Source organism: Mytilus edulis, chromosome 3, assembly GCF_963676685.1.
Source record: "Mytilus edulis chromosome 3, xbMytEdul2.2, whole genome shotgun sequence".
Taxonomy (NCBI): domain Eukaryota; kingdom Metazoa; phylum Mollusca; class Bivalvia; order Mytilida; family Mytilidae; genus Mytilus; species Mytilus edulis.
In genome coordinates, this window is record NC_092346.1 from 26,014,653 (window position 1) to 26,035,984 (window position 21,332).

At 33.0% G+C, this 21,332-nt stretch overlaps 2 protein-coding genes across 2 annotated transcripts; both read right to left on the minus strand.

Moving 5' to 3' along the window:
- LOC139514814 (mammalian ependymin-related protein 1-like) lies at positions 1-12,338 on the minus strand. The gene is made up of 5 exons (XM_071304431.1): positions 12,227-12,338; positions 9,005-9,039; positions 7,818-7,967; positions 1,024-1,292; positions 1-85 (listed from the first exon to the last, which is right to left on the minus strand). The coding sequence occupies exons 1-5, from the start codon at positions 12,288-12,290 to the stop codon at positions 16-18; spliced, it is 588 nt and encodes a 195-aa protein (XP_071160532.1). The 5' UTR covers positions 12,291-12,338; the 3' UTR covers positions 1-15.
- Positions 12,339-15,618: 3,280 nt separating this feature from the next.
- Positions 15,619-21,332, minus strand: LOC139516076 (mammalian ependymin-related protein 1-like). The gene is made up of 5 exons (XM_071305895.1): positions 21,195-21,332; positions 19,263-19,297; positions 18,586-18,735; positions 17,230-17,498; positions 15,619-15,820 (listed from the first exon to the last, which is right to left on the minus strand). Exons 1-5 carry the CDS (start codon positions 21,256-21,258, stop codon positions 15,748-15,750), a joined length of 591 nt encoding a protein of 196 aa, XP_071161996.1. The 5' UTR covers positions 21,259-21,332; the 3' UTR covers positions 15,619-15,747.

Here is a 21,332-nt window from a genome sequence, read left to right on the forward strand (position 1 = left end):
AAATATTTGAATTTGTTATTGATTGCACTCCGATGGTGGCGTGAAAACACTTTCATCGTTTATTCCAAGATTTAAGTCGAAGTACCTGTAAAAGAAAACAATTATTGTAAGATATACATTTGTAAATAATCTAGATAAAGGAATATAAAGGTCAGAATACCATTTTCCCAAAATGTTATTACTATTTTTTGGCAATTGATGTATGGTAAGCCCTTAATTGGTCAAAATTAAATGCATGCATGGTGTAAAATATTGCCGATCTCTGATTTTCCAAGTTTCAATTGAAACCTTCACTTAATTCCGCTTAATATCTAATTATAACTTCTGAGGCTTCATGATATTTTTAACAATTGTTCTTACTCTTGTCTTAAAATTAAGGGTAACTTTATTTCACATTAAAAAGATGTCATATACGAATTAGTGTCACCTAGGTGATATTTCCTTGTCTATTCAAATTAAATTCGGATGAGAAAAGTAAATAATCAACGTTAAACTTTATGAAATTACCACTTGCAATCTGCATTCCAAGACTTTTTGTTCTGATTATAATAGTCAAGGATGTTGCTATGCACAAAAAGGCTGTTTGAAATGTAGATATCATCTTAAAGTATCATTAAAACGGGTTTTTCAGTAAATCATCCAGAAAACTGATTCGGACGCACAAATCAAGAAGTTTAATTTATTGGGTTGTAGTGTTGCACCACATTACAGATTAGGAAAAGTTGAGCGTTCACAAACCTTTTGTTAACCCCGGCACATTCTATATATACCGTCCTAGCTTGGGAGCCTGTGGTTCAGTTGATGCCCGTTTTTGGTTTTTTTTACGTTTAATGTTTTGTCATACATCAGGACGTTGATTTTTGTTCCACATTAAGTCATGTTGGGACTATACAGTATCATCGGGTTTGTATAATTTTGAAAATCGTGAGGTGGCATTCAGTTGCTTACATCTACGTCATTTGGTCTATATATAGTTGTATCATTGAAATTAATCTTGAAGCCAATTGTTTAAGTTGTACTCACGTTGACACGATGGTACTTGATGGAGGTATGTAATGTGTATACTGAACAGGGATACAGTCAGGAGTAGTTAATACGACAGAGAACCTGTTGTCATATACTGATGTTTCCCATTCTTGTATGTTCAAACTCTGTTCAGAGATAGCATGAACACCTAAGGATGCAAATCCATTGAAGGTTGCACTTGGTGGAATTCCAAGAGACATAAAAGGTCTTGTTATGGTGGATACGTTACATTTTCTTGTTGCTAAATTGATTCTATACTCCCTTTTCTGCAAATCAATTATAAAAATTGTATATTATTTTATAAAGAAAAGAAACGAAAGCGCAATTTACAAATCAAATTAATCAAATGAAATTATTTAAAACTAGATGTATCAAAGCGACACGAATGGCCCTTTCGCAAAAACGTTAAAAAATCTGCTATTTCAATAACACATGTGGACACAAACATGAAGGTAGTCTCATATATTAAATATCAGCTCAAAAGCTGGAGGCGTATAGAAAAATATCCATATAAATAAAGGCAACAGTAGTATACCGCTGTTCAAAACTCATAAATCCATGGACAAAAAACAAAATCGGGGTAACAAACCAAAACCGAGCGAAACGCATTAAATATAAGAGGAGAACAACGACACAACATCGAAACGCAACACACACAGAAACAGACCAATCATCAGACAAAACACCACGAGAATAACAAATGTAACATGAAAACCAAATACATGAATTTGGGATAGACAAGTACCGTGCCACGTCTTATCTCAATATCTCAAAAATAAGAGAAAACACAAACGACTCAACGTTAAAATGCAACACAAAGAGAAACGAACAATATATAACAATGACCATCTTCCTGACTTGGTACAGGACACTTTTAAAGGGGAATAAAAGTGGTGGGTTGAACCTGGTTTTAAGGCATGCCAAACCTCGCACTTTAATGGCAAAGTTAAATATAACATTGAAATGACAACATAATATTACAGGACTACAATACAAATAAATAGGAGAACATATTAGACACAGAAAAACATGATTAATAGATAACAAAAAGCATCAGGTTTAAAATTCAATACGCCAAAAACGCGCCTTGCCCACACAAGACTCACCAGTGACGCCCAGATATAAAAGATCGAAAGTGAAAAAAGTACAAAGTTGTACAGCACTGAAGATCAAAAGTTGAAAAGGTTTCGCAAAATACGGCATTGTTTTTATGCCCGGGATAAGAACATTCTTATTATATAGAACAATTCATGCTATTGCAAACAGTAAATTTTATCAAATGAATATGAAAGAGATATACACAAAGAAACTAAAGTATTAACTAATTACAGAAAACTAAACCTGAATACATAACGCCTAGATATAAAAGATCGAACGTGAAAAAGGTACAAAGTTGTACAGCACTGAAGATTAAAAGTTGAAAAGGTTTTGACAAATACGGCATTGTTTTTATGCACGGGATAAGAACATCCTTATTATATAGAATACTTAATGCTATTGCAAACAGTAAATGTTAACAAATGAATATGAAAGAGATATACATAATGAAACTGAAATATTAACTAATTACAGAAAACTAAACCCAAGTTTATCACAAAATAGACACACATCCGAATCAGTCCAAGCGTCAACGTAATTCAAAAAATTGTGACGTCACATACGATGGCGAAAAGGCAGAAACGTTATGCCACATTTGAATTTATGAAATTTAGAAACAGCATGACGTCACATATGAAAAACTATCATTCAAAAATGAGATAGAATTAGGATTGATTTAGAACTAAATACTGATAATTCATTTAAACAAAATGCATATTGCAATACTTATTAATAGCAATTAACTGTAATATATATATGTCCAGTTTGTTATGAATCCAACTTCAAACGTAAATAATCGTACAAAATTTAATATAATTAATAAAGAGGAGGTGGTTAATTTTTCTATACGTCATACCTAAATATATAATAAGAAGACGTCAACACATTTGACAAAATCTGATGAGAATTACAAATATAACATTAAACATGTAAACTAAATACATGAATTTGGGATAAACAAGTACAGAAACACGTCTTATAGTAATGCGAATTCACATTCAGCAAAACGGTCACAATCGGGAATAAGTCACGTTTGGTAATTAAAAGATTAGACGACATAATGACAAACCACAATCTACCATGTGGTAAAAATGTCCTTAGCTAGTTTGGTTAAAGAGACATTATATGGATCAACCAATTCGTGATGGTGTCCATAAAATTTACGGAGTGTCAATTTTAATCTGTCCTCCTCATAACTTTGTTGGAGCAGTTTCTGCGTAAGGAGCACACTCCTGTATATGAAGTCCGTATAGTGTGAACAAGCACGTGAATAACGTATCAATTGTGATATGTAAACACCATACGAAGGGGCAGAGGGTATGTTACTGCTGAGAAATGGGAAATTGATAATTGGGAAGTTGAAATCGTCCCGTTTATCATAGATTTTTGTGTGAAGTCGTCCATCTACGTCAATATTGAGGAAAAGATCAAGGTATGAAGCAGTCCTTCTAGTATCAGTAGTATCCTTAATTTCAAGTTCACTGGGATATATGAGATGTAAGTATTGGCTGAAGTATGGGTTGTTCAACGATAAAACATCATCAATATATCGAAAAGTAAAATTAAAGAATTTCGCAAGGTGCTTTTTCTTTTTGTCTTTTAGAAGGTTCTGAATAAATTCTGCTTCATACGAATACAAAAACAAATCAGCCAGCAGGGGTGCACAATTAGTACCCATTGGAATACCGACTGTCTGTTGAAATATAAATCCTCCAAACTCAACAAATATATTGTCGATCAAAAAGTCCAGCATTTTAATAATATCATCTTCAGTATATTTTCTGGAAGATTCAGTGTGATTCTTCACAAAATATGAAGTATTGTATCCCAAAACAAGAAATTTGTATCTACGATTCCCATTTTTATAGAAAAAGCTCTGTTTTATGAGTTGGTGAAGTCGATCTTTCAACTGAGCATGGGGAATATTAGTATATAGCGTAGAAAAATCAAAAGTTTTTATGTTGCTGCAAAATTGCAAAGATTGTGATCGAAGGTTAAGCAGTAGATCTTTCGAATTTTTGAGAATCCACATCTGGTTAACACCACTGGTAGAATATATCTCCTCACAATATTTTTGAAGCCCATCTTTAACTGTAGAAAGAATAGTAGTCAATACTTTAGAAAGATGTTTAGTCGAACATTTTGAAGACCCAGCTATGTATCGTTCTTTATATGGAGTTTTGTGTAATTTAGGTATCCAGTATAATGAGGGCAAGTTTTCTTCGTTTTCTTTGATGTTGATACCAAAAGAAAGAAGGACAGATTTATGATTTTGTAAAATTTCATCCTTGGTAAATGATGTTAAAGAATATGTAGGATTACCAGTAGTTTGATCAATTCCAAGCTCTGTAGTGAGACATTGCAAATAATGTTTTTTACATATGAAGACAATATTATTGGAGGCTTTATCTGCCGGAACAACGACATATTTGTCATGCAAAGAGGATAAAGCATCCACAACCTCCGGATTCTTGAAAGGGTTAGAAACTCTTGTACTCATATTACATCTTAGTTTTTGTATGCGCCTCTGAATGCATGATCGAATAGCTTTGATCCATTCAGACAAAGTGTCCAGTTCGGGTTCGTCTGGTTCGCGCTTTATCCATTTTCTTGCATAGTCCTCAACTGCATCCATCAGTAACTTGAAATTCTTTTTCCAGTTGATGGGCTGGGGGATTCTATACTTTGGTCCCTTGGCTAGCAACTCTCTTAGTTGTTTATTGGTAACAATACCAAGGTCACCAGTAATAATATGACCAGCTGGACTATAATTGTATTGAGAAGATGCACATGAGCAATCCGGAGGCTTGGATTTTGTATCTTTGAGGTTAAAATCCTCTAAAACTCTCTTGTGGTTGAAAATCTTTGATGCAATAGACTTGGTGTAAATATAAGAAATAACAGGTGTCGCTTTATTTTTGAAGTAATCAGGTATAGTTTTTTGTACAGATTTTTGATGAAAAATATTGCCAATATTTACAGCATCTAAACCTTTATTGGCGAATTCTACCTTAAAAAAGTAACGCTTTTCCTCACTATTGGATGTAGTCAATACGGGTTTAAATAGTCTATGGTTAGCAATGTCCATGATAATTGCAACTAATCTATACAAAACAGAACGAGAATCAGTAACGGAAGTATTTTTGGCATCTTGAAATAGTAAAGAAAGTTTTGACAATGAAATGGAGTATAATTTAGTTCTAATATGATGAATACCTAAAGGTTTTTGAACAGACGTTAATAGACTATCAATTGTCACGGTGTGTACAGCAGGTGGTATATATTTTCTGTGACCATGACTTCTATTTCGTCGAGCAGAAGTATTAAATAATTTTAATGTATTGACAGTACTACACCTGGGACTAGATAAAATACCTACACCATCAATTTTGTCATTGCATCCATAGGGAATGGCTGTTCCCAACTCTCTGATCCAAAAGTCTTCTCTTTGTAAACGATATGGTGTACTCAATATGGGGTCATTTGTTGGATGATATATTTTTTCTATAATCCGGACTTTCATTGAAACAATAGAATGGTCAGGCTGATTAAAATGTTTATAGAGAAATTTGTTGTTATTAGGATCATTAACATTAGACCGATGATCATTCATCCTAAAATTGAGTCTTTGTCGAGTTTCCCCGACGTAGATCAATCCACAAAGAGTACATTCAATACCGTAAACAATATTGGAGGCAGTGCAATTCAAATCCTCATGGCTATGTGTATTGTAATTTTTGGTGGTTAAATTACTTTGAAAGTGGGTATCAGTTATAAGAATATCACAGGTTTTACAATTTTTACGATTACATTTGGAAATAGAGCAATATTGATGGTTGTCATTGAAATCTAAAATATCTGAAAGTTGAACAGTACACGGCCGAATATATTCAAACTTGTCTGCATTTTTATAGTACAATGAGGATTCAGAAGACTGCACATGTGTCATTTTCATAACATCATTTAAGATGATCCTGGGGACACCTGATAAAATCGGTGTTGTTGTGTCCTTGACAACAGCCGATTGACACCTTTTTATCCTGGGCGTCGTGTCATCCAGTATAATATTATTTTTTCTACTAGTTTTCATGCTGTTAGGCTACCGGACTGGTAGAATCCTCGGGGACAGATTGTCCACCAGCAGAGATTCCGGTCCGGTGGTGATAAATAAAGGCAACAGTAGTATACCGCTGTTCAAAACTCATAAATCCATGGACAAAAAACAAAATCGGGGTAACAAACCAAAACCGAGCGAAACGCATTAAATATAAGAGGAGAACAACGACACAACATCGAAACGCAACACACACAGAAACAGACCAATCATCAGACAAAACACCACGAGAATAACAAATGTAACATGAAAACCAAATACATGAATTTGGGATAGACAAGTACCGTGCCACGTCTTATCTCAATATCTCAAAAATAAGAGAAAACACAAACGACTCAACGTTAAAATGCAACACAAAGAGAAACGAACAATATATAACAATGACCATCTTCCTGACTTGGTACAGGACACTTTTAAAGGGGATTTTCAACAATTTTCAAAGTTGTAAACCCTTAATTTTGGCAAAAATTAGCAAAGCGAAACGAAACTTAAACTTGATCTGTAACTGACATCATGATTAGCTCACATACCAAAAATCAGCCCAATATCTGAAAGCATTTAGAAAAAAGGTCCATATTACTATTATTTTCAACAATTTTTCAAAGTCCATAGCCCGTAATTTCGGCAAAAATTAGCCGAGCAGAACAAGACTTAAACTTGATCTGTAACCCATCATGGATAACTCACACACTAAAAATCAGCCTAATATTTGAAGGCGTTTAGAAAAAAAAAACTCCGTATAATGGTTTGTTGCGGAATGACGGAATTACGGATTACAGAATTACAGAATTACGGACAAGGGTATAACTATATGGCACAGACCACTTCGTTGCGGGGCCATAAAAAGATTTAAGATTAATTTTACGATTCATATATGTGCCAAACTAAGAATTTTGAAACGGTATGCTTTATTTTAACAGCTAAAGGATGGTTAGCCCAGAGATTATCACCAGCTCAGTAGTCAGTGCTGTGGTACTGATTATGATTTATAACATAATATTAAATAATTCTCCGTTGATAAATTAAGACAATCAGTAAGAAACTAAGGTTCCAACTCCATCGACACAATTTACCTTAAATGAAATGAACATTTATAGGAACTATTGGATTGGGTATTTAAGAATCTTCGGTCTCGAATTGTTACTTTTAAGCATTCCTGATGAAGAATAAATCTGAATAGCGTTTAGGACGCACGGATTTTAGAAAGTGTTATTTCCAGTTGAAACCAATAATACTAGTACACAATTAAAATAATAGGTACACAAGTGTATTGCCTCATAGCATTGTACTATATAGAGATACGGCATTGGTCCCAAAATGTTCTTTCAGCATATATATGCATTGCTGACGAACGACTTCAATTAGAATCATCTTCATAACAGCGTGGACAAGACCATTTGTTGGCACGTTCTGGTAATCAATCAACTGGTTACGTGTATCAAAATTATTTTTTCTCTAATTTGTGTTTTATAGCTTCTAATAACATTTCAATGTATGGTTTATGAATATAATCCACCCAAGTCACGCATTTTTCGAAAGAAAAAAAAACTGTTACCTCATGAATATAAGCAAAACTCACAGTTTTGTGTAGATAAATAACTTCATATGTTTCTTGTCCTGGTTTAGGTGTAAATGGAGATTCAGTTATCTCTCGGACTCTTTGATTGGTTTCATCGTAACTGACTTTAACTCTTTCATTCTCTGGTTTTACAGAGCTTCCTCGAGCCACCTGTTTATGATAGTACATTATTAAACAAATAGTTATATAAGAACGCCACTTTAGTTCTATGATCCTTGATTAATCATAAAGAGCAGGGTGGTAATGTTGTGCTTGGTAAAGGCTCTCACAGAAATAAGACACTAATGACAATTGGGAACATCAAGCAAATGTGAATTCAGACGTCCCACAAGATACGATTATTTTACCAACATTATTTTTATCCCATATCAATGATCTTCCAGACAGCGTCCAATCTTAAGTGGGATTATTTGCATACAATTGCTTGCTATTTTGACAAATAAAGCCCAGAAAAGACTTTAGATCGGATAATTTCAACTTTTAAATTATCACTTGGAACCCTAAGTTCAATAGTTTTGTTCAAGCCTCCATCTTCTTTGAGGTAAATCATGATAGGAAATACAACTTCTGGAATGTCGTATCAACTTGAAGAAACATACTCTGTATGCAAGCGTTACTTGAATTTTGAAACATAGAAACAGACAGCTCACGATTGAAATCGTCATTGTATTTTTCTTTACACAAGTAATCAGTTTTACTATTAACAATCATCATTTATCAATTTTAAGAGGAATTCAAAGATATGAGGCAGACTGACCTGTGGTATTTACGATTCATAATTTCAAGTTCGATTTCATAGATATTTTTACCATATCCATCAGAAGTATATCATAAGAAGACATAGTTTCTGTAAAAGAACGTGAAATACACATAGCTTATTTCTTCATTTTCAATAATTACTGAATATATTGAAATCTGTTCAATTTCCTACCCTAAAACCAACACATACAATGAATTCTCAATACAAGAACTAGTACACAATAGTAGAACAAAACGCCCACTTACAATATATATTTCTATTTCTAATTTGCAAGAATATACCTTTCGAGTACTAGAACATACATTTGTTGTACTTTCCTGGATACTTGAAACAGTCTATTCATGCTATAGGTGAATGTGAGACTACAAGAAAAAGTCTTTCAAGTAACATTATATATCCTAAAAGTTAATTATCTTTTGTAACTTACGCGATGAATTTTACCTTCCCATTGCTTTGGTGGATCTAAAAAAAAAGAATGACATTTTTTGTCAGTTGGTTTATGATGTAACATAAAAAGCTAAATCTCATAAAGTACTGAACTCCGAGGAACATCCAAAATGGAAAGTCGTTATTCAAATGGCAAAATCATAACCTCATATACATCAAACGAATGGATTTTATACTTTAAGTTGAAACGTCTCTTGTGTGTTATCGTTATTGGTATGTTTATTATTATCATACAGAATTAGAGCGTACAATGTTCTCCGTCAGATCTTCAAATTTTGAGGTGCCAAATGCATTAATTATTTTGATGATCAAAACTGAAAAAAGGACTGAAACGCGCGTCTGGCGTATTAAATTATAATCCTGGTACATTTGATAACTATTTACACCACTGGGTCGATGCCACTGCTGGTGGACGTTTCGTCCCCGATGGTATCACTAGTCAAGTAGTAAACACGTCGGTGTTTACATGAATATCAATTATATGGTCGTTTTTTCATATAAAAAAAAACTTTCAGTTTTTGAAAAAAACTAAGGATTTTCGCATCCCAGGAATAGGTTATCTTTGTCGTATTTGGCACAACTTTTTGGAATTTTGGGTCCTCAATGCCCTTCAACTTTTAACTTGTTTGGCTGTAGCTTTATAACTATTTTGATCTGAGAGTCACTTAGAGTCTTTTGTAGACGAAACGCGCATCTGTCGTATTAGATTATAATCATGGTACCTTTGATAACTGCTTACACCACTGGGTCCATGCCACTGCTGGTGGACGTTTCGTTCCAGAGGGTATAACCAGTCAAGAAGTATGCACCTCGGTGTTTACATGAATATCAATTATATGGTCATTTTTATTTTATAAATTCCCTGTTACAAAACTTTCAATTTTTGAAAAAAAAAACACGGATTTTCTTATCTCAGGAATAGATTACTAAAAGTACCTGAGCCGTATTTGGCACAGCTTTTTGGAATTTTGGGTTCTCAATGCTCTTCAACTTTTAACTTGTTTGGCTTTAAAACTATTTTGATCTGAGCGTCACTGATGAGTCTTATGTAGACGAAACGCAAGTCTGGCGTACTAAATTATACTCCTGGTACCGTTTTACACTAAAAAGGTGAAATCGTATTGTCATTGTCCAAAGTCAGCTACAGATTGTCCTCGCATTTAAAAAGCTGTAATAGTATTATGATTTGGAAAAGTACTCAAAAATGTTCATCACTTTTCAACTGATTTAAATAGTTATCATAGGTACCATGATTATAATTTAGTACACCAGACTCGAGTTTCGTCTACATTAAACTCATCAGTGACGCTCATATCAAAATATTAATAAAGGCAAACAAGTACAAAGTTGTAGAGTATTGAGGACCCAAAATTCCAAAAAGTTGTGCCAAATACGGCTAAGGTAATCTATACCTGAGATAAGAAAATCCTTAGTTTTTCGAAAAATTCAAATGTATGGTAAACAGGAAATTTATAAAAATGACCGCATTATTGATATTCATGTCAACACCGAAGTGTTGACTACTGGGCTGATGATACCCTCGGGAACTTAACGCCCACCAGCAGTGGCATCGACCCAGTGGTGTAAATAGTTATCATAGGTACCAGGATTATGATTTAAACGCCAGACGCGCGTTTCGTCTACATAAGACACATCAGTGACGCTCATATCAAAATATTTATAAACCCAAACAAGTACAAAGTTGAAGAGCATTGAGGATCCAAAAATGTCAAAAAGTTGTGCCAAATACGGCTAAGATAATATATGCCTGGGATAAGAAAATCCTTCGAACTTCAGGGCTTTATATTCCAATGCAATGGTAAACAGGGTCAAAATAATGAGCTTTTGTAAATAGCACAAGCCCAGTAGTCAGCACATGACCTTAGCTGTATTTAGCATAACATTTAGGAATTTTGGTCTTCAATGCTCTTTAACTTCGTACTTTATTTGGCCTTTTTAACTTTTTGGGATTCGAGCGTCACTGATGAGTCTTTTGTAGACGAAACGCGCGTCTGGCGTATAAACAAAATTTAGTCCTGGTATCTATGATGAGTTTATTTGCATTTCATAATTGTTCATAAAACACGTTGAAAACAGTTTTGCTTATTTGAAATGCCCTTAATTTATTTCAAATGATACGTTTCCCAAATATGGAAACATCATGGCTATCTCTCTATATATAAATATGATATAACACAAGTATTGGTATGTAGCAAATTGTTGATGTCACACCCTTCTCGTCCCTCATTTATTTAGTGATCGGTCGTTCATAATTGATAACTTTTAAAATATTATTTTTTGGAAGGTGAAGATTGAGTTTAAACTAAAAACGTAAAGCCGGATATGCGTGTTGGGTTAAAATCTTATGGCGTTAACAAAACTCCAAAAATGGCTTGATTCAGCTTCATGTTTTCAAAAAATGGGCAATGAGGTTTTTTTTAAAGTTCCGAAGTATCTACTATAGTGAGAGGTTGCATTGTGCCAGTAGTAACTTGCTTCTGAATATTTGTATTAACATTAAGATTAAATTTTATTTTTTTAGTGTAGGATTAGTTATTAAAAAAGCTTTCTACAAACAATATTGATCTCCATGTTTTCGAGATTTCTTCCGATCTCGTCAAATCTATGGAATATAAGCATTTCGATTTTCTTGTTATCTCGCATTGGTACTCTTTTGATCTTTTTAAGTTTATGTGTGCGTTGTTTATACATTGAAGACACTCATTAATGGGATGCATCACGTTGAAAAACAATAAACACATTTTGATAAATAACGAAAAAGAGTTATCACACTTTAATGTATGAACAATTTAATGCATAGAGTATGAAGTTCTTTCAACTATGTTTTAACGTTTCCATCTTTATAGGGTATGGGCATCTACGCATGTCTTTCCCGTTCCGAGTATTTTATAAATTTTGTTATTCACGCTCTTGATATGTTAATCAGATGTATGTTGGTTTTCTGGTTTTTTTTATCCACTTTTTTTTTAACACAGACGTTCTCCATTGTCATCACGACAAACTTTATACATAAAATTTAGTTTAACTGGCAATTTCACTTCGTCATATTGTTGTCAAAAAGAAAATAGATTTATAATCATCTAAAACATACCCATATCCTTCAAAAAAGGCCATTGAAAGATTCAATTTTAAGAACCAAGAAACATTTCGTAATTTTCATATAAATGCAAATCAAACTTACCACATCGGGTAGGAATTTGAGCCTGTGCAAGAACAAAACAACAAAGAGCTACGAAAAATGTCATGCTTATGGCTGTCACAAGTCGGTCATTCTCCGATATAATATGACCTGACGAATTATTTATCGAATTCTTACTACATGATAGAAATGCAAGTACAGATAATGGTATTTATTTTGGTCCACATTCAAATTTGTAATTTCGAAAGTAGCACATTTAAAAATCATGAACGTAATTAGGTAAATGTTAACTTATTTCGTTAAGGATTATGTACCCTTGTGTTGATTCAATGCTAAACATATGGAAATTTTATAGAAAATCCACAGCCTTTATCCTTGTACTATGATATTTGGCAATTTGATGACTGATAGATATAGGATAATTGCATGCAGTGCTAGCATCGATTTCCTTAAAACAAGTTTATTAATGTAGTTATTGGTTAAAACAAATAAAAGTATGGACCAAATCAAGTACACCTTTTCGGGTGTGCTCGACTTTAGTGACTCAGCGCGATGTTTTTTTTGGAATTTACAGGTTGGTTAGAACTTTTTGTAAAAAATAAACACTAGCATATCATAGAAAAGCAAGTGAGTAATCTATGTTTCAAATTTGATAACAAAAATCTTTGTATTAAGGTTCATCATAACAAATGGACAAATATGGCCGTATTTTCACCTAAAAAACTACTCTGTGTAAAGACTAACCTGTGCTATTTGGAAAGTTTTACTGCCTAGCATCCACTAGATATATAAAAGTTAAATGCATTTTGTGTTAAAAGAAGATAAAATCTTTGTTGGTTTTTGATGGGCATTTTTTTTGCAGAAGGTGTAAAAATAAACAAACACCTGAATTACTTTGATACTGTCCACTCACTGACTCAGATAAACTCTTTAACTCACCTATAGTTGTGATGATACCTCAGTGTTGTCCATGTTAATTAAGGACAATCAAAACAATGCAAACCGGTTTTTTACCTGAGGGAGTATCTCATAGTTGTACCACAACTTAGTCAATTTTCACACCTTTTGCATGAAGGAAAAAAATGCCCATCAAAATCCAAAAGAGATTTTATCTTTCTGAAACACAAAATGCATTTAACTTTATTATATCTAGTGGATGCCAGGCATTAAAACTTTTCCAACTTCACAGGTAAGTCTGTACTAAAAGTAATTTTTGGCATGTAAATACTGCCATATTTGTCCGTTTGTTATGATGAACCTTAATGGCTGTGGATTTTCTATAAAAATCTTGGTTTATTTGCCACAAATTACTCTTTTTCTTTTAAATGCAATGGCCTGTCTCTATTATTCATTATATCTGTAGTTTTGATACAACTGATGTTTGAAAAATTCGTACAAAAATGGCTACAGAAGGGGTGACATAAACCTTAAGTTATTGGTGAAAAATGTGTATTTCAAGACTTCATATTCAAGTAAAGTTGTCCTCTGGTTAATTTTATGAGTATTTTATGCATTTATATAAATTACGTTCATGGTCATAAATATAAACTTTATATCAGCTACATATTCCGATATGATTCAAGCAGGACATGTGGAATGAATTAATATTCTTTTTTCTTCAGCCGCTGCTTTGAAGTTTTGTAGTGGTTTGGCTTTGTCTTGGGCTTTTTGAACCTATCATATATCATCAAAAACCAATGTGGCAATTCACTTACATCACTGTATTATATGTCATTGAGATAACATTTAGGCAAAACAAAATAATCAGACACTATATTAAAAGAATAGACAAATGTCTATGCCATATGTAAAGCTCCGACTTCACCCAAGTTGTTAATAAATTTACAATTAATATCAAGTTTACTTTTTATTTTCTCAATTTAATTTGTGTATGTTTTACTGATCATCTTGCTATCGGTGATTTAATTAAAATACATTTATATTATTTGGTCACGTGTACTAAGACCTCCTTTTTATTTATAAAACTTTGAAGTTTTATATATTTTCTCGTTTTGGAGAAGAACATGCCTGTACCAACTCAGGAATAAGACAGTTGTTACCCATTTGTATGATGTGTTCAGCCTTTTGATTTTGCCTTTTGATTATTTTAGGGACTTTTCGTTTTGAGTTTTCCTCGGAGTTCAGTAATTTTATGATTTTACTTTTTTCAATAACATTAATAACCAATTTTTCTACATGACCAAAGGAAACATAGAAAGAATAGCCAACATCCATTAACTTTGCCTGAATGAGTCGGAACCCCTTATGTCTTGATAATTTCTTAACCTATCAACAACGAATTCAGAAATTCAGAGAAAAGAAAGTCGCATCAGTACCTAAGCGAATACTGATTTGCTGATATTCTCGAGGAATACTCTGTGCTAGAAATGGAAATTAACAAAATATTATTTGGCTGCGTTCAAAACACAGACAGGATTTTGAAAGTAATAATGTGTAGCCATTGTTGGGTGTTTTTTTTTTTTATCTTTGATGGTCATTCTACTTTTTTGCCTTTGTAAGGTTAGAATCTATATTACCAATATTTTAACATCTTGTTTCGTTAAATCCTGTTTTTGTTATTCTTCTGGTGATTGGTGTTAATTTGAAGTTATAAAAAGCAATTAAAGTCCAAAGCTCAATTGCATTGAAACCTCATATATTTTTATATTAGACCGTGATCAGCTTCTGTAAATTAATGGTATAAAACAAAATCCACAAAGTATCAACAAAGCAAATTCTATGACCCTAAACGTCTCAAAATGTTTTAGATCCAAATAAATAGTTTTCAAGGACAAGTGGCAGCGATACTGTTACAGATATAAAAAAAAAAAGCCCTGAAACATTAAAAAAAATAAATAAGATAGAACACAATGCGACTCTTATTGACCTTTTGAAAAACGAACCCTTTGAAGAAAAATTAGGATTGAAACCTGTATGATATCTCCACCAAGACCGCTAATGGAACACAGTTATACATATATAAAAAATACTTAAACCAGATTGAAAACAATACATTAGCTAATGGCTCTTAAATCCTTTCAACCACAGTTGATTTTTTCACTGAAGCAACAAATTTTACTCTCAGTAGAATATGATGCCCTTTTAAAATTCAGCCAAACTATCATTTGGGCGTCCATGATGTTATATTCGTCCATGATGTTATGTTTGTTATTCTCATCGGATCTTGTCTAATGTTTAATTCTTTTCTGTGTGTGTGTTACATTTTGATGTTTTGTCGTCATTCTCTTATATTTAATGCGTTTCCCTCAGTTTTGGTTTGTGACCCGGATTTGTTGTTTTTTCTATCGATTTATGAGTTTTGAACATCGATTTACTACTGTTGCCTTTATCTAGGACCTCTGATGCAATACACAACAGCTTTTTTATTATCGTATCAAATGAATGTCGGGAAAAGGTATTAAATCAACAAGATCAAGTGTAAAACTTCTAAAACAGCATATCATGTTTTGATATTAGTTCAGAATTTTTTGGAAACAAAACTGTCTGCAAAAGACTACTATTGTAATTGTTTTTGGACTTTAAAAAAAAGCAATGTTCATAATTTATTCTTGGTTACACTCGGTTGGTGGTGTGAATACACTAGCATCTCTGATTCCAGCTTTTATGTCGAAGAACCTGTGAAAGATAACGTATTATAAGAAATTCATTTTCAAATGATAAAAACAACGAATAATGTCGATATGCATATTTTGGCATTGTACACACTTATACTTTCTAGATTGTTAATGACTTCTTCACACTGAATTTATTTTGATTTGTACTTGTATATATAATTCGTCTTAATAACAGCCCAACAATGCTAGATCTGGAAACTTGGCTGGGATTCGCACTTGTGCTACTAAGAAATCGTGGCACGAAATTGCTTTACGCTATGCCAGGCGCGCTAAACCATATATATTATCCTGGATACATGATTTATTGTTTTGTTATTTGCTTAATTTAAACTAGTTTTCTGTTACTGCGAATACTATCAGACCGGTAATTTGCGTCTTTAGTGTTGGTTTTTTTTAATTTGTTTTGCTCCGTGTAGTCCGGGGAGTCAAGTTCTTTTCCATAGATTTTTAAAGTTTGTTCTTATGTAGTGCTGTTACACTGTTCCAGGTGAGGGTAGGTTGGGCACACTCTTAAATCTTCAATCCTCCTACATTCTGTAAGTCAAGAGCCTGAAGAGTCTGTAGTTTAGTGGTTGTTGCTATATATATCATTTTTGTTTTTCGTTTGTTAATTTTCTCTTTTAAATTGTTCTACATCTTTTCATATTGATGTTGCGCTTATTATTAAAAAGCCTACGGTGACGAATAATTTCAAAAACTTACGTCATTTGGTGTCTGAAGGACAGTTTTGTCATTGGTAATCATACCACGTTTTCTTATGTTATTTTAGAATGTCATTTATTAATTTCTTGATTTACCTTCAAGTATCTTTGTTTGAACCAAAATGCTCTTCATCTTTTATATAAGCTTTGGATTTCAAATATTTTGGCCACGAGCATCACTGAAGAAACATGTATTGTCGAAATGCGCATCTGGTGCAAGAAAATTGATACCGTTAATTTTATTACTATCACTGGGTCGATGCCTCTGCTGGTGGACTATTAGTCCCCGAGGGTATCACCAGCCCAGTAGCCAGTACTTCGGTACTGGCATGAAAATACGGATTTTTTTTGTGTTATTAAAATTTGCTGTTACAAAATGATAGAAATTATTATAAATTAAGGAATGTATCGCCCTCATGCAAAGCTCTGATTCCTTTCACGGATTTGGCTATACTTTTTGGACCTTTTGGATTATAGCTCTTCATCTTTTATATAAGCTTTGGATTTCAAATATTTTGGCTACGAGCATCACTGAAGAGACATGTATTGTCGAAATGCGCATCTGGTGCAAGAAAATTGATACCGTTAATTTTATTAGAACAATATCGTATCATTTGTTTTGTTATTTATGCGGAATTTTTTTCACCACGCCCCCGAAGCGAAAGCAGGAACATATATCGAGTCGCAAATTAATAAACGTGTAACTTACGATGACACGACAAAAGTTGATGGTGGCATGTAATGTGTATGTTGAACAGGAACACAGTCAGGACTTGTGACAACTCCATAGAACGTTTCTGTTCCTGATGTTAATTTCCAATTTTGTACATTCAGACTCTGACCTGAGATACCAGCAGCACCTACGGTTGCAAATCCCTCAAATGTAGCATTTGAAGGGACACCATCAGGCATGAAAGGTCTCGTTAAGGTGGTTACATTACATTTTCTTGTTACAAGGTTAATTCTATACTCCTTTTTCTGCAATGAAATAAAATAAAAATTGAGAATGGAAATGAGGAATTTGTCAAGGAGACAACAAACTGACAGAAAACAGCCAAAGGCCACCAATGAGTCTTCAACACAGCTAGAAAATCCCGCACCCGGCGGATGATAATATTGACTTCCACAGCTCAAATCAATCAACGAAATTAATTCAGATGAAATGTTAGATGTATGTTTTAATATATTTGCCCAACTAAGACCTTTGGAATGGCTATTATGCTTAATTATGACAGTATATAAATTTATTGCTGATATTTTTATATTTATTATTATAAGAAACAAATAAGAAAAATACTCTTTTCAGAGGGAAATTCAAAACATAAAGTCTAATTTCAAAAACTCAAACAAATCAGTCAAATTCCTGATATGCAATTGGTCCAGGCATTTTCTTCTGTAGGAAATGTTGGGTTAAACCTGGTTTTATAACTAGCTAAACCTCTCACTTGAATGACATTGGCATTAAATTCAATTTTATTGACAACGATGTGTAAATAAACAAACAGACATAATAGGTAAAAATGTCAAAAATAAGGGTACTGCAGTCAACATTTTGTTATAATCTTAATCACTATAAAAACAAACAAATATGTTTCAAAGAAGCTCAAAAAGGCATATAGACAAAGCACATTAGCAAAAATGAAAGACAAGAATACAAAAATCTACAATAGCACAATAACACAATGACGGATTGTATGAGTACAAAAGCGAGCTTAGAATCATGGGAATGACATGGGGAGAAGCTGAAAGAAAGGCACAAGCAAGCAACAGTGGAGGATGGTAGTGGCCTCATGTACAAGTACGCACGAAGAGGATTAAGCAAGTAAGTAAGTACAAAGCCACATCATACGTATCAAAGAAATACAAAAATGTGGAAATCTCAATTAGCAGTAATTTTAAATTTGAAGTTCTAAAAAGTATTTTTTCTTATTTTAATTTTTGGAAATCTTTTTCCATAGCTTATTCTTTTCGTCATTGTATGTTTCATGAATATAACATAGTAAAACATGCAAACCTTATTTCATCGGTCAACAACTATTACCTCGTGAATAAAAGTGTGACTTACAGTTTGGTGAAGATAAATAACTTCATACGTTTCTTGTCCTGGTTTTGGTGTAAATGAATATTCAGTTATCTCTCTGACTCTTTGGTTGGTTTCATCGTAACTAACTTTGAGTCTTTCATTCGCTGGCTTTACAGCAGTCCCTCTATCAACCTGTAAGAATAACAGTTCAATCTATACACTTTTATATTTCTCTTACTTTTCTGCATTTGTATGTGTGCTTTCTTCCAAAATCTACAAAATTATTTGATACGGTACTGGTTTATTATTTGTTTTTGGTACTAGTGTTTTTTTGTGCATTTTAGTGTTTTTGATCGGTTATCTTTTCTCGCCTTGTTATTGAATTGAGTGATTTTGATGTACTGACTTTTATGTACATTCTGACCATTTTAAATTTGAGAACAAAAGATTTACACGATCATCTGCTAAATAATTCGTTGTTTTGTGCAACTTGTAATATCTTATGACAAGGGTGTTTCTTGAAATAAGAAAATAAACCAATTTAATTTAATTCATTGGTATCTAAGTCACACGTCTATCGTGTCTGACAAAGACGCTTTTGATTTTTGATACAGCATCTGTATTAGCAACATTTCAACATTTGGCAAAAGTTTGGCTTTGGCTTGATTGTGATAGTAATAACATGATTAATCAGTACTTAATTATCAATGATTACTTACGCGAAGAATGTTGCCTTCCCATTGCTTTGGCGACTCTAAATTTAAGACAGATAAATTCAGTTAGATGTTGTATAATGTAATATAGTCTATGTTGAATTAAAACGTGTTCTTCTTCTTGTTTACTATAATCGTTTTTATTCTTTGCATTGCTTAGTTTCAGAGCAAACACCGGCCTTTGTCGTAGATCAAATTTATTCAGAGAACAAACAAATACAAAGAGTACAAACAGCAGAATTAAACTCGTTGAATTAATTGCCGAAAGGGACCTTCTAATTCCGTGTGAATTTAGTTGATGGGTTGTACAAGCATAGCAGGAGATGCATGCCCTGTCAATGTAACTGATCTTGCTTCTCTTGGAGTACGTTTAATCTTGCGTTTTCTTTTTCATATCTATTTACTAGATTTGAACCTCATTAAACTACTGTCCCCATAATTGACTAACAAACAAATAGTTTACCATTTGTATTTGTTTTATTATCTTGATCAGAAATGAAAGATTTAAACCCCCTCTCGGCTTACTTATCTACTTAAGGATTACGGATTTCATATCCAGTCAACAATGTTATTTAAGGTCAAAATGAGATTTGATGATTACACAATTCAAATATTGAAGATGGTACATATTAACAACACACTTATGGATACAGTTTTCATCGACATTAGCCAATTTAAAATGCTCTAGATTTAGTACAAAAAGATCACGTTAAAGCAAATTTACAATCTTCATTCACAGTTGACCTCGGTAAGAGACAATACAGTAAAATCTGTATGTAAGAGTAGCCCTTGGGACTAAAGAAATTTTACCTACAAAGAGAGATGACTTTTGAATTACGTTCAAAAAGTATAGGTATTGTTTCATCAAGACACGAAAAGGCTGCCTTTGACAAGACAGGTTTAACTATTGGTGCGTCTTTTATGGCAGGTTTGAATGTATTCAAATTTTATTTGAAAATTGGCACTATTTATACAGTTATAAGACATAACACTATGATTGCAGTAAACCATGATGTTTTCCCCTTTCGTTGGTACTTGGTCACTCATATTTCATAATCATTATCTGTTTGCTATAAAACATGGAAATATTGAGTTTTATATTTGAATTTGAGTTTTGAATTCAATTTTTTTGTTATTAAGCACCTAATGTATTTACCGGTTGTATTGCACTAGTTTTAACGTTTATGTGTAAACTGGTGTTAACATTAAGGTAAATAGTTAAAAAAAAAATTATAGACGATAAGTTTACCTGCAAAAGATTTCTGATATTTGGAAAAACTGGGTCTCTATCTTTTTTGGTGTTGTCTCGATTTCGTACAATCAATTGATATATTTTTAGTTTCTTAAAACAAAGTAGCTTTGGTACTCCTCTAACATTTTTGGAGTCAGTAGTATTATAGCGAAATACACTTTAATATAGTGGGTGCAAATAAACGTTGAAGATAGTTATAAAAGGTACCGTGCTTATAATTTAATACGCCAGACGCGCGTTTCGTCTACACAAGACTCATCAGTGAAAACAAGAATCAAAGTTTGCATAAAATATGAAGAGTTTTTTGTGTTATGCACCAGCCACTGCATAGCGTTTGAAGCCATTTAACTCTGTTAAAATCTATCCAACGTTAGAGGCCTGGGGTGGCTACGCATTTTTTTTTAGCGTTACACACTTTTTTTTTAATATATTTTATAACTTATGCTTTCGATATGTTTATAATAGGTTAATGGATTTTCATTTCAAGCCATCATGCTTTTAAAACATAATCATATGTTGCATAAAGCTAGCTTGCTTTATCAACGCAATGATATCAAATTAACATTTTGTTATGTAATAGTGTTACATATAACTGACATGACGACTCTTTTCATAACAGTAGATTCAATATAAAGAATAAAAAAAAAATCTTTCGTAATTTTTATATATATGCATATAAAACTTACCACATGGCTTTGGAATTTGGGCCTGTGCAAGAACAAAACAACAAAGAGCTACGAAAAGTTCCATGATGATGGCTGCAACAAGTCGGTCATTCGCCAATATACTTTTATATGACCTGACAAATTTTATCTTATCTCAAG

What these genes read in the sequence shown, in the direction of transcription:
- LOC139514814 (XM_071304431.1), bottom strand. Translation starts at nt 12,290, where the DNA reads ATGACATTTTTCGTAGCTCTTTGTTGTTTTGTTCTTGCACAGGCTCAA. An exon ending in TCAAATTCCTACCCGATGTG is followed by an intron (nt 9,040 to 12,226) that starts GTAAGTTTGATT and finishes CTTTTTTTTTAG; the next exon opens with ATCCACCAAAGCAATGGGAA. An exon ending in GGGAAGGTAAAATTCATCGC is followed by an intron (nt 7,968 to 9,004) that starts GTAAGTTACAAA and finishes TATCATAAACAG; the next exon opens with GTGGCTCGAGGAAGCTCTGT.
- LOC139516076 (XM_071305895.1), bottom strand. Translation starts at nt 21,258, where the DNA reads ATGGAACTTTTCGTAGCTCTTTGTTGTTTTGTTCTTGCACAGGCCCAA. An exon ending in CCAAATTCCAAAGCCATGTG is followed by an intron (nt 19,298 to 21,194) that starts GTAAGTTTTATA and finishes TCTTAAATTTAG; the next exon opens with AGTCGCCAAAGCAATGGGAA. An exon ending in GGGAAGGCAACATTCTTCGC is followed by an intron (nt 18,736 to 19,262) that starts GTAAGTAATCAT and finishes TTATTCTTACAG; the next exon opens with GTTGATAGAGGGACTGCTGT.